At 39.9% G+C, this 14,826-nt stretch overlaps 1 protein-coding gene across 9 annotated transcripts in view; it reads left to right on the top strand.

Annotated features, from left to right (window-relative positions):
• Window positions 1-14,826, top strand: part of LOC126248599 (uncharacterized) — a 214,846-nt gene that overhangs the window by 183,587 nt on the left and 16,433 nt on the right. For all 9 annotated transcript variants that reach the window (XM_049949727.1, XM_049949732.1, XM_049949728.1 and 6 more), the window contains one exon: window positions 1,103-1,202. In XM_049949727.1, the coding sequence (XP_049805684.1) occupies window positions 1,103-1,202 (100 nt within the window). The remainder of the gene's footprint in view (window positions 1-1,102; window positions 1,203-14,826) is intronic.

The raw sequence follows: 14,826 nt of genomic DNA, 5'->3' as shown, positions 1-14,826 counted from the left end.
TGAGTTCATTCTGCATTATTTCTCTTCCCCATGTCCTTGACATTAATGCTACCAAGTTTGGTCCTCGTATGGTAATTAGTTTCTGTGTTGTTATATGTTGGGAAAGTTTAGTTGTAACCACCTGGAATATTAGCCTATTCCTGTGTCATCCAGGTACTCAGCCCTATGCTTCATGGTTCATACTCACATGAATGACTCGTGTCTAATACCTGTCACATGTAGTCAGCATTGTGCAGAATGTTACTGCTACATAAAACACCAAACAATGCTGCCCACAGTTAAAACTTTTCAGTATAGAGTTCTTTGGACAGGTTGTAATTTTTGCAGAAGTAGCATTAAATTGCTGTAGCTTTTGTCTAGTTAAGGCATCAATGTATAAATGTTCTTTTCTATTGTCCTTTAAATTGCGTTATCCTTAAACATGTGTTATCTGTACAGTAATTGTAGCAGTAGTCTACTACTACTGCTACTAATGATGATGGTGGTGGTGATGATGATGATGATGATGATGATGAAAATAATAATATGTTCCATTGTTCAAAATTCACAGTTCAGATTTGTTTTCAAGTAAGTCAATATGACTCTGCATCAACACTGTCAACACATGGTGCCCCATATACAATAATTTTTTGTTAGTCATTTTCTGTTCTATTTTGATTCCATTATTTATTTGTGTATTTATTGATGTAACCCGCCCATTTATCCAGTTATGCTTCTAGTAACCTGTGTTTCCAGCAGGTATAGCATGTTCTGTTGCAAATCCTGTACGTAACTGCTGTTCCTCATGAGTAGCAGATCACGGACAGCCACTGTTCAGTCAGTCTTTTATCATCATTATTATTATTGTCATCATCATCATCATCATCATCATCATCATTATTATTATTACTACTACTACTACTACTACTACTACTACTACTATTACTACTATTAATTTTAATAAATTAATCATAGACAGCGTATTCCACCGAAGGAATGGTTTAAACTCATAGCAAACTTTTTTTGCAACAGCCCACTCTCAAAAATTCTTTTGTGCATCTGTCATTTTGTCATCGCAGTGTCCTTAGCTGTGGACTTATTTGTTTTCATGTTTGCGTTTCAGGTCGTCTGCAGTAACTGTTCAGATTTCCGAGCTCCATTACAATACAAACGATTCCAACCAGACCGTGTTTGTGTAGACTGCTATGAAAGTCTGTTGGCAGGTACATTTCTACTTTACTTCTACCTTTTCTCTGTCTGGTTTTGTGTGACATCAACCACATATAAATTTGGTATGCATATGAAATTTATCTTAGCCCCCGTCCCCCTTCACACAGAGCCATTGAGAAGCACTTCTCAGTGGTGCTTCCACTGATAAAGCATTTGTTTAAATGAGAACCTTCAAACGTGCAGTGCCACAGAGCTTCCGTGGCACTCAGTGGTGGACTACCGCCACTGCTGGTGGAACATTGCTTGCAATAGCAGCCTTCACACAATGTCACTGGTGGGTCTGCTAAACGGCCAAGCATTGGGTATCGCCACATGTTAACAGTTGGCTTGTGACACGTTGGGTTCAAAAAAATGGTTCAAATGGCTCTGAGCACTATGGGACTCAGCTGCTGTGGTCATAAGTCCCCTAGAACTTAGAACTACTTAAACCTAACTAACCTAAGGACAGCACACAACACCCAGCCATCACGAGGCAGAGAAAATCCCTGACCCCGCCGGGAATCGAACCCGGGAACCCAGGCGTGGGAAGCGAGAATGCTACCACATGACCACGAGATGCGGGCGACACGTTGGGATTTCTGCTCACTATTATTTGGTACTATGGTCAGTTAGGTCATACTACTGCTAGAGATGGAAGTCAATATGGAAGAGTTCGTCTGTGAAGCTGAAAAACATCCATCAATATGCAACAAAGAGTGTGGGGAATATTCAGATAAACTGCATAAAATTAAAGTTTTCAACAGATGTTGGAGGCAAAAGTTCTTCAGAGAAGATGATGATTGGTGAATGTGACTCACATTTCCTCCTACTTGTGTTGGGTCTGTTGACATGTTATGTAACCCACAAGTGCACCAAGTGTGTTCAGATATGTATCTGTCTCGGTTATGAACAAAACTGTGCAACACACAGCAAGTTTTTATAATAACCTCAGAAAATATGTGGAGAAATATTCAAATGCTGATCAGAAATTGTGCATTCCTTAGCAAGAATGTCCAAAGTACATTCAACATATCTTACATATCTTCTAGCCATACGGAGGTTCCATCTGAAAACTCTGTGAAAAGAAATTGTCTCCATATTAACACAGTAAGAAAGATTACATGCTGAAACCTTAATCATCAAGAATTACAGGAGGGAAGTAATCACAGCCTTCAGACAACTGCCTGCTTTGAGCAAATGTAATTTCATTGTCAGTTACCTTCCTATGAAGCGATGGGATCTTGAATTCTCAAAACTTTGGTAATCGTCTGTTTGCTCCAATGTCAATCAATATGAGTCTGTGGAGGAAATAACACATGACCAGGAACAATGTCGAGAAAAAGTTTTTGTTGTTGTGATAAAGTGACCCACGGTCAGCTGGCTTAGTGACATGTGTATGTTTACCTTTTGTAGCCACCATGGAATTGGGTACATTGGTAGCCTTTTTTAAAAAACCTTTAACTATTCTTCCTCCGAGAAATGGTGATACCTTAACCTTACTTTTAAATTACTTCTATTCAGTTCCCTTATTCAGTAAGAGAAGTAAAAGAGAGGCATCCTGCTCATCAGACACCATGATGGAACTGAAACACAGCAGTAGTGGCAGATCAAAGCAACACAGTGCAATGACAGAGGAGCCCCTTCTGTCTCCAGTAGCAATGTGCCCTACCGTGCCCTGTGAAGGCTCGGTGCACTGCAGAGAAGTGCTTCTGAGCGGCCACTTGTGAAGGGGCCCTTTTTCCATTGTATACATTAAATGAAACTTCTATTGCTTTATAGAGTGCCTCCAGTCTGGAAAGATGGTGTAGTAATGAAGTATTGAACTCATATTCAGGACAAGATTAGTTCAGATCTTAGTCTTTAAATCCCAAATTAATTTTCTGTAATTTCTGTAAATAACTTAATATGAATTACATGTTTCCTTCAGAAAGAATACAACTGACTCTTTTCATCAGTTTTGTCCAACTAAGCTAATGCTCTCTTTCTCTCTCTCTCTCTCTCTCTCTCTCTCTCTCTCTCTCTCTCTCTCTCTCTCTCTCTCTCTCTACTGATCTTGTTGACTGCAAGAGTTGAAACTTTCTTGTTGTTGTTCTAAAGTGGAGTGTTTATTAATGGTCTGACATTTTAGGGTCTATTGACATTTAATTGAGACACAGTACAGGTTCTGGTTGTAACTTTACTGCTAGACACACAAGCAGATGCCTTCATCTGCTGTTTGGAATTATTAATAATGTTTTTATGATGTAGGGGAGAAAGATAATGACTTGCCAAACAATGAAGTGTTGAATGATGACTGATAAGTTGAACAGAACCACTGTTAGTTGCAGCTGCTGAGTATACAGTAGCCTTATTTCTATTTTTTATTAGCTAAAATTCTACAAATAAATAAACATTGAGTGCCTTTCACACTTTTGTTTCTATGTCATCATAGTATTTGCTGTATTAGTTGAGATTCCACTTTGCAGAAGACAAAGTTTAAGTGATAAGCAGTAAAGTTTCTTTAGGAGTTTGTGTGGCTTTTTGAGAAAATAGGTCCATTGATAGCTTTCAAAGTTACCTGTATACTGTTGTTCATATGTACAACCAGCGTCTAAAGACTGTTTGGATGTTTGCGTTTTGCATAACCTTCCCAGTGTCTGCTTACTAGCACAGTGCACTGATAATGTACCCAAAAATAAAGTTGTCTCTTAGTTCAAAGGACATAATTATAATCAGTACATCATTATTTACATACTGGTGACCCAGGACATTATTACCACCTCCTTAATAACAAGTCAGTCTACATTTAGAACACAAAACAGCAACAGTTGTGTGTAAAATGGATTTGACAAGTCCTTTGTAGGTTTGCGAAGGTATGTGGCACCAGATGCCTGTATGCAGGTCACACAAGTTCATAAATTGTGGGCCAGTGGTGTATGAGCACAGAGCTGGCCCCCAATAGCATCCCAGATGTGTTGAGTGTTCAGATCGGCAAATTTGGTGGCCAAGACATTATGAGTTCACCGTCATGCTCCTTAGATCACTGTAGCACAGTTCTGGCCTTGTGTCACGAACAGTTATCCATTTGGAAGATACCATCACCATCAAGAAAGATATCAGGCATAAAGTGATGCAGGTAGTCTGTAATATTGTTTATATTGACCACAGCTGCCATGGTGCCTTCAATGATTACCACAGGTCCCATGCAAGCCCAGGGGAATGGCCCCCATAACATAGCATAGCACTGTCCACACCGGCCTGCATCTGTTGTGTAGTGTGTGTTTCAAGCAGCTTTTTGCTTGAATGATGCCATATTGATCCATGGTCCAATCTTGATGATTCCATGCCCAAAGAAAATGTAATTGATATAGTTGTGGAATCAACATGAGAACACACACGGGTTGTCTGCTGCAGAGCCCCCTGTTCAGCAATGTGCACGGAGTGGTGCGCTCTATGCCACATATGCGTGCACTGCCATTGTACATTGTCATCAGGTCATCCACAGGTCTGCCCTATCATGCTTTACCTAGCAGACAAGCCTCCTTCCTTCATGTTCGGTGATGAATTACGGATGTCCAACACCAAGCTGCCTACTACTGGTTTCAACATCGTCGAGCGCCATTTTCCCTAGCTCTCAAGAAACACTCAACCAACTTCACCGTTTCCTTGACATACAATCTTAGACATGAAAACTGACTGCTGGCCAGCTGCCACAGAGACTAAGTCGGAGTCATTCACTTAAGGTGGCCAATAAACCCGACCACCCTTGACAATGCTAAGTCCAGCCATCTGCACAATCTGGCAACACTGTAAGATACAGAAGTGTCAGGAGGAAGTGTTGTCTATTTCCGAGATGTTGTCACGTTGTGTGAGCCCGTGGTCTAGTGGTAATCATCGTGTATTTTAAACTTATAGTCATGCGATCCTGTCCAACTGTATCTTTTTTTTTTAATAACCACATTTAGGCCCTCGTCTAATGTTATGAGTCTGATTGAACATCAAAGATAATTTGTTTCACATTCTACCCACCAGTAATAAGAAACAATTCTGCAGGACAGCTTGTGACTGCGACACGATCAGAACAGCATATGCTCGAGCATTTCCTCGCGCTACAGTGGCTACCAGCCACCAGCTAGACGCCACCCACTGCCTGAAATCAGGCGCTGCCCAGGTGAACGCAGCACAGTGCTGTAAGTGCATGTATCAACTGTCATTTTCGAATTTGAAGTTCTAGTTATCATCTTGCAGTTAAGCATTGGATTTTGCATACTTGAAAATCATTAAGTGTTATAAAATTGGGTCGCAAGTGGAAACAGGTGTAACATCTGCAACACAGTATTTACTTTTGGCATGATAGAGGGGTGAATGCAGAGGAGGCAGCTCCAAAGATGTGAACTGTGTGTGGAGCGAGTGCTTTTGGGGAAAATACGCCAGAAAAAGATATTCTTGTTTCAACAAAGATCATTCTGGCATGAAAGATTTTCCACAGTAAGGAAGTCTCGACTACTGATGTAAGTGATGGGTTACCATTTAACCATCGTGCAACATTTGAAATCAACAGGCAAAGTTCCGAAGACTGGTGTAGGGGTACTGCATGCTCTAATTCAAAACAACAAAAATCAACGGAGTGACTATTATTGCAGTTTTGCTTGAACATCATCAGGTACTTCATTGAGCATTCCTGTGCAGTACTGTTACTGGTGACGAGTTATGATGCCTTCATCGTTAACTTGCTAATAAATGAAAGGCTGAGCCCTACCAAAAGACGTAAACATGAGCAGAGAGTAGTAAGAACATAACATTTTCCATCTGATAGCACCATAAGTGTGTTTTGCACTATGAATTCTTCCCCAAGGGTGTGTCCATCACAGCAGAAATTTGTTGCCAACAACTGAAACACCTTTCGTTTGCAGTGTATCTGTGTAATTGATTGGCACATGTGTTGTTCAATGGACAACAATCATCACTCTCACTGGAATCAATGACTCTCTCTCTCTCTCTCTCTCTCTCTCTCTCTCTCTCTCTCTCTCTCTCTCTGTGTGTGTGTGTGTGTGTGTGTGTGTGTGTGTGTGTGTGTGTGTGTGTGTTCACGCACATTCTTCTGAATCAATACTATTAACATTAGAGAGACAAGCAACAATAAATATTGCATCAAATATAACTTTAAAGTATTTTAATGCAATGGCTAGTTACCACAAACTGAATTTTTACCCAACCCATGTCCTGCATATTATGTTAAGTAAGTAATATCGTTAGCAGAGACAGTGCGCTCCTGTTGCGGCTTGCAACAAGTACAGCGATTAGCAGTGCCCAATGCCACTGCGATTTGTTTGTGTAGGTTGAGCATGGACACTGCAGGAAATGATTTACCATAAACAGAAAGAAATCACTATGGCTCTGACTGCAGTGAGCGGACATCATTGCCTGTGTGTTCTTACAGTAACAACGTGAGACTCTACTCAAAGGTGCCATGGGGCGATTTGAATGGGTATCATGTCATTAGTCATCAGAATATTAACCAGTGATGAAATGTACACTCTATTGAATCCCAAGACAATAGAAACCTTCTCACAAAGTAATGTGAGATGATATCAAAATTTATCCAACACATAAAAATTAACTGCAGAGCTTACATGAACACAGTAGTAACACACAAGCAAATATTATGTCTTGGAAGGGTATACTTCATTTCCTCCTCTCATATCAACACCCTTGTTTTAGTATGAAGTGAGAAAATAAAGCCAAAAAACTAAAGTTTCTGGGAATCATGTAATTCATTTCCTCTTCTCATACCATAGCTTATGTTTTTAGTATGAAGTGAAAAATAAACAGTTTAGGGTTCTGAAGCATAATATGGCACCAGATTCTTATCATAGGCCCTATCGGAAACGCAAAAAGCAGGGAGCTCTCCATTCTTTTATCCAACAGTCTGTTTCCTTTCTCATGCATTACTACCGCTCGCAGATTCTTATTTAAGGACTTTCTGGCATAAAGTTCTTCAGCAGAGTGAGCCTTATGTTATTGTACTAATTATGGTATGGAAAAAATGCAACAAAGACGAGTTCCCCTAGAGCAGTGAAGATATTTGCACATGTCTGTATTCAGCAATGACTGCCAGCTGCCACAACACTTTACAGAATTCATGCTGTGGGCAACACAACTGTGAGTGCACTTCAGGCTTCATTCAGTAAGTTGTCAGGAGGTGGATGAAAACGTCAAATTAACATCGCTTTCCAAATCATATTCAATCCAAAATGAGGTGTTATTAAGATAGTTCAGTGTTCTAGCAATTACACTTTGATAATTCCCATATGAATATTCTGATAGCGAAGAACCTGTTAGTGTGAAACCATCGGGAACTACTTTAATATCAAAACAGTACGTGGACTCTCCCGTTTGCTGGGTAACCTCTTACTGTTATTTAGGATTCTCTCTGCCCTAGGCGTAATGCAAATGAAACTTCACTTTCACGAGGTGATTTTTGCTATTCTTGTCAAACATTGGCAACTCGTAATCACTGTGAGTAACAACTGTGTGATGATAATGGTACAGGTAGTCAGTGTATGTGGTGGTGTTATGTTGTCAAACTGCTTACAGTAACGCTTCTCTTTATTTCTTCTCGCTTCTCTTTATTTGGTATCAGCTTGTGTAATCTGATTTAACGAACATAGTACTCCATTCACGAGCTGCTAATGATACAGTATGACTACAGAGATTATCGTTCAGGTATTACATTAATTCTGCAGTGAATTGCTTGATAAATATTGATGTCAGCTATGCAGCTGAAATGACTCACTGCACAGTTACTCTATGTTGCACTTGGTTAAGTGATCAGCTTTCTGCAATCCTGCTTCTACTGTTCATAAATACTTCTATACTGACCATTCGTTATATGACTAAATATGTGCTACAATCTGATTCGCGTGTATGTAACATGGGTTGGCGCCATCACAAAGCAATAACTAAGGAACGGATGCCATTGAAGTCCCGTTACATTGACGGCAAGACAAATGTTCGCAAATCACCTGTATTGCCTCAAAAAAACAATTGCATCTTAAATATCAAAGGACAGACGTCAACACTGTCACAGGGCATTGAAATACAGCAATAGTGGCAGATGAAAATTTGTACCCGACCTGAGTTCAAACCTGGACCATTTGCTTACTATGCACATGCACTGACCATTGCACTATCGAGACACAACAGCCAACCTCCCTGCAGGACTTATCTACACACACTCCTTGTCAGACGCAAACTCACATATTTGCTGCATACCACATACACAGTACACCCCCACCCCTCCCCCTCCATCCATTAGTCCACACACTCGCAGCCATACTGTATTCCCGCAAGGGTTCGGACTATGACATGCATCTAGCAGTGAAAACTTCCGATGGCCCATCGAGACCTAAATAATTATACAAGATATTTCAGGAGGAATAGTAAATATTGTAGGAGGTGGTAGTATAGACAAATTGCAGAAAAAAATGGCGTATAATGTGTGTCCAATTTTTGAGTACATACAGCTGGGTTCAATGCTTTTTCGTTTCATTTGTTGGTCCTTACAGGACCCCATTGTCTGCACTTCCTTGAAAATGAGCTTCCAGCATTATTGGAAGAGGTTCCTTAGGTTACAAGAAAGCATATGTTCCTCCAGCATGACGGAGCTCCAGCACATTCTAGTCATCAGGTGACACATCATCCAAACCTAACATTTCCCGGAAGATGGATCAGTAGATGTGGGCACTTTTCTTGGACACCAAGGTCCCCGACCTTATCCCTTTGGATTTTTGCCTGTGGAGATGGTTGAAAGGCAAAGTCTACAAAGAAAAAGTAAACCCAAGAGCCGATTTAATCATTTGGATTATGAATAGTGCAGCCCTCATAAAAGAACACAGAGATGACCTCAGAAGAGTTACATGTGGTGTTCTCAAGATAAGTCAAAAGTGTGTTGAAGTTGGTGGGAGAATTTTTGAAAAACAACTTTGAACATGATTTGCCTTTGCTTTGAGTATGTCAGGGTTACGTACTAACAGCTGTATCTCTATACTCAATAAAATGTGGACACATTTATATGGAGTTTTTTTTGTGCAGTTCGTCTATACTACCACATGCTACAATATAAACTGTTCCTCCTCAAACACTCTGTATACACACATGTGTGTGGTTCCTGTTCGTTCCGATATCCACAAACCCGGGTTCGAACCTGGTCAGGCACAAATTTTCATCTGCTGCCGTATCTGTATTTTAATGCACTGTGACAGCCTGGACATCTGTCCTTCAATATGTAATTGATTAACAAGGCTATCTGTTTCAATTCATGGTGGTTTGTCCTTACGGACACATCCGAAAGAACAGTCACACACACACACACACACACACACACATTTGCATCTTAAGTGCTGTTCAGAAAATGTTTGGCAACTCAGTGATAGTGATGGACTGGAACTGCATTAACCTACTCATTTCACTAAATATAGTTGTAATTTTCTGAACAATTCATGTTTAATAAGTGATGGCGATTTGGAAATTTTATGTTTGTGGGATGGTTACTTTTTATATGTTAATTACAGTGTCCCTCAGTGTTTACCTTGTGGGAAACCTGCTTCTTTCTACCCTAGCCTATACTACAGCAATGAGTGAATGCTCACATTCTTGATACCTCACTGGACGTGCTACTGCAACTGCAGCCAAAGATTCAAATCCCACTGGAAAATTATATTTCAAGTCAAATGGTTTTGCTTCTCCTATAAAGTCATTGAAAACAATCACAACGAAATTAAGTATAGGAATCCTACGAAACCCTTGAGTTCATATTGTGCAGATGAAAAAAGTAGTTTTTCACAATTATCTGATGATACTTGGAGTTTGTCAGATTCCACTAATTATGACTACACTATTAATTGTTGGTTCACAGACACTTTTCTGCCGCTTATTGTAACTCTTTTTTGAATGTTAGAGCTGGAAGAATAGAAACATCAGATTTTTGCCATATGGAATATTCGAATTCACCTTTAATTCTTCACGTTTCTAGCAACAGCAGAATATCCGTCAGAAAAGCTGACAACAAGAAGCCAGGGCATGCCTGTCTTCTGGTGGGTGTGCCAGTGACAGTGATTTCAATAATAATATACGTGAATCGTGTCTGGTGAATACACTTTCAATGTTTCGGCCCGATTAAGACAGACTGTAATATGCAAATAATTGTCGCAGTAGTTAGTTTGACATTTTGTTTCCACTCAGTGCATCGATGTATTACAAGTAATTACACTCTAGCGCCTAAATCTAGTTACTGAAATGTGAATAAGACTCATTGACATATAATGAGGATATTCCAGCCCTTGCTGCCCACAGCTTTGAGATGAAGCTATAGTCACTTCCAAGGTTACTCACAGAGCACATCAGGTGGTATCCTTCCTGTAGTATAATTGAAACTTGGCAACAACGCAGAATATCTTTGGCAACTGTGTGACCGACGAGTTACTTCCTTGATGGCACAAAACTATCCTGCTAAATTCACTTGATATTATCGTGTCGTTTCAGTTGAATAATGTAAGTGATTTTCTCTTGAGATGTGATATATGGATATCAGTTAATGCTTTTGAGTCCATGAAAATCGTTCCACACGGGAAATACAACTACTCTCATCTCATATGTTGCGATTTAGAGCGGCTACTGGACCAATAAGTAAGACACAGATGCTGCACCTCTTCTCTAGCTCTGAGGTAATGTGCTTGCCTACCAGGTGCAAGCTACTTTCGTTCTCCTTTTGAGACTCACTAAAAGCCAGATATTTTATTCCTTTATAGCAGAGCTACAAGCAGGCAGATAGACACTCAATAAGGGAATTGTAAGACAACAATCCAGAAAAATTCATCTTGCTACTTCATAATGCCACTTTTGTTTTCTGCTTACATATGTTTTGTTGTTGTGAATACATAATTTTATCCATGAACTGCCACATTTTTGTAATACTTGAGTGTGACACATGACAGGAAGTAAATACAGATCTTTTCGATGTTAAAAGTCGCTAATATCCTACTAATTCGTGTTAAAATAGGCACAATCCTCTTACAGACACTTACTTATTGCTTTGTTAATATAGACTGCTGTCATGATGTTGAATTTAATTTGTATTAGTACAGCGAATATTTTAATTGCATTTTCCATTAGTTTATTGAACGCAAGAGTAATCATCAAAGAGAAATTAATCAGCAACTATATTCTTTCACAATATCTAAAACACTCTGACTATGCTGAAGTAGTTTACAAATTCTACGCCTGTAGAAACCTACTGGTTCTAACAATGTCATTAAACCAGTGCAGTTTGAAGAGCAATTTCATCTATAAATGAATTGCCTTGATGGTTAATCGATCAAGAATGGGAAAGGTAAAGATTTACTAGTATATGATCAGAGGGACAAGTTCCTGAGAGATGACTTCCCTATCAATCTCCTGGATAGATTTGTTTCTCAAACCAACAGAGTGCGTTGTCATACAGTAACACATGTGATATAGTTTTGTTGGTCGATTTTCTTACACTGCGACCAAAAGGTGTCTCAATTGTTGGCAACAAATTCTAGGTGTGATACACACACCCCTGGGGAAGAATTCGTAGTCCAAACACACTTTTGGAGCTATCAGGTGGAAAATGTTATGTCCACACTACTCTTTGCTCGAATTTACATCTTTTGGTAGGGCTCAGCCTTTCACTTCTTAGGAAGGTAACGATAAAGGCATCATAACTCGTCACCAGTAATAGTATTGTACAGGAATGCTCAATGAGCGACCTGAGGATCTTCAAGCAAACTGCAATAATAGTCACTCTGTTGATTTTTGTTCTTTTGAATTAGAGCATGCAGTACTCTTACACCAGATTTCTGAACCTTACCTGTTGATTTCAAATGTCACATGATGGTTAAATTGTAATCCATCACTTATATCAGTAGTTGAGACTTCCTTACTGTGGAAAACCTTTCATGCCAGAATGATCTTTGTGTACACAAGAATATCTTTTTCTGGCGTATTTTTCCCAAAAGCACTCGCCCCACACACAGTTCACATCTTTGGAGCTGCCTCCTCTGCATTCATCCCTCTATTATACCAAAAGTAAATACTGTGTTGCAGATGTTACACCTGTTTCCACTTGTGACCAAATTTTAGAACACTTAACTGTAGTTAATGATTTCCAAGTATACAAAATCCAATGCTTAAGTGCAAGATGAGAACTAGAACTTCAAATTCGAAAATGACAGTTGATACATGCACTGACAGCATCTCGCTGCGTCCACTTGGGCAGCGCTCAATTTCAGGCGGTGGGTGGCGTCAGGCCGGTGGCCGGTAGCCGATGCAGTGGGAGGAAACGCTTGAGTGTATGCTGTTCTGATCACATCACAGCCACGAGCTGTCCTGCAGAATTGTTTTTGGAAGTATTTCTTATTACTGGTGGGTAGAATGTGAAACAAATTATCATGTTCAATCAGACTCATAACTTTCGACAAGGGCTGAAATATGGTTAGAGAGAGAGAGAGAGAGAGAGAGAGTGAGAGAGTTGGACATGAACACGTGACTATAAGTTTGGAATCCATGACGATTACCACTAGACCACGGGCTCACACAACATTACAACATCTCAGAAATAGACAACAATTACGCACCTTACAGTGTTGCCAGATTGTGCAATTGGCTGGACTTAGTGTTGTCAGGGGCGGTCGGTTTTATTGCCAGCTTAAGTGAACGTCTTGGACTTAGTTTCTGTGGCGACCAGCCGGCTGTCAGTTTTTATGTCTAACACTGTACATTTGTAGGTGCCAAGCCGTAGCGATCTGCCATTAGCCAGAGTCACTTATGTGAGTCAATTCCCTGTTTTGTTGACCATATGGCCAGTAGACTGATTTCCCATTTGTTCTCTGTTTGGTTTGTAATGAATCATTTACTGAGTGGCCATATATGACAGCCCTATTCATTATTATAAGTCAGCTCTACCAGTTTTCAGCTGGAGGGTGAAGGGAGTTTTTGTTTGTCCTGGACATGGTGAGCCAGTCTTCCCCTAATCCTTCTTAAATGGATTGCAGTCAGAGCCAGCTAGGCTGATTTTAAGAATGAGTAATTCCCCTTCTCCATCACAGCCGTTGTTTTCCAACACCCATCGCTTAAAAAGTTCTTTAAATCTTGCCAGAAAGCAGCACCTCACAGAAGCTTTATTAGCATGAGCAGGAAATGGTCAGTGAGAATGTTTCCTTTCTGCCCCTGATTCTGATTAGGTAAAAGTGAAAGTGAAATAATAATATTGAGCAGCTTGGAAGCTCGTGAAATCAGGAAGTTGATCAGTGGTCCTCCTGGGTGCTGCAGTCATGGATTCCCTGGGATGGAGGTGCTGACTGGAGAGTAGTATTGATTTCTGTGTTCGGAGACTTAGTGATCCATGAAGTATTCCTTCCAGTATTGAAAGCTGAGAGGTTGGTAAGTACGATTCCTGTACATGGACATGGAGTGTTCAGTGTTTTTCAAATTATAGTGTTGCTTTTTGGCATGGGTGCATATCCTTAGTAGGCAGAGTTCTCAAGTTGGTTGTGGAGTTGAATAGCTAGTTTGATAGTTGATGTTTTACTCAACAAAATGGACTTGGCAAGGTTTTCAGTGAAGCCTGTAAATTATATTTGTTTCTTGGGGAATTGGAGTGTGATGTTTTGGTACTCTCTTTCTGCATTGACTTTTAACTGCATTCCTGATTTTTTTGTTGTGGAAAAAAATGGCAGGAGTGATTAGGAGCAAGCTGGAGGTGGTGTATGAACTGTTAGTGGTGTAAATATTCCAGTCCAGAATCTTCCCGATAGCAGTTGGATTGCTACAGGACATTGACATCGGAGTAGTGAGAAGTTTAATCTTGTCTCAGGGGTCAAAGTGAGTTGGCAACCCTTATGCAGACATTATTTTACATGTGCAGAAGTACAGAGAATTAATCTGGGAAATCTGTGTGACTGCCTAAGCTACAACATACAGCAAGAAGTACACTTTCAGGTGTCACCTGAAGGTAAGGTAAGGTCTACAACTAGAGGACGAGTGTAGAAAAAGAAATTAAGAAAAAGAGCAGGAAAGCTCAAAAGGTGGAAGAGAAGAGACTAAGAGAAGAGAAAAAGAACAAAACAAAGAAGAAAATGTAAGAAAAAAAGTAAAAAGGGATGAGGGAAATCAGGGAGAAAATGGTAAAAGATGAGAAAGAGAGACAGGAAAGGGATGCTAAGAAGAAGAAAGAGATAATGCAGGGAATAGATTCAGTTTATGCAGTGAGAGAGGAAATGACATAGTAAATCCAGAACCTAGCTGAAAAAACTAAGGAGGTTTTGAATGGGTATATGAGAGAATAGAGAGAAAATCAGGGAGGAAGTGAAATCTCAAGAATTAAATTTTGCAAGGTGGACATGAAAATAGAAACAGTAGGTCAGGATATGATTCCCATTCAGCATAATTAAGATATTATGCACAGGGGTAGGCAGTCAGCCTTTTAATAAATTCTGGGGAAGTTCGAGGTGACACCCAATAGAGTTTCTAAACCAGTTTGTGAGACACCAACAATTACAATGATCAGGACTTACAGGCAGTTCAGAATTTGGTGGGAGAAGAAAAACTAGTCTGGAAATGTTTGTGAGTAGTTTAGTA

The sequence above is a fragment of the Schistocerca nitens genome, chromosome 3, assembly GCF_023898315.1.
Source record: "Schistocerca nitens isolate TAMUIC-IGC-003100 chromosome 3, iqSchNite1.1, whole genome shotgun sequence".
In the NCBI taxonomy this organism is placed as follows: Eukaryota; Metazoa; Arthropoda; class Insecta; order Orthoptera; family Acrididae; genus Schistocerca; species Schistocerca nitens.
Note: the sequence above shows the minus strand (reverse complement) of the source record. Positions and strands in the feature narration are given on the sequence as shown.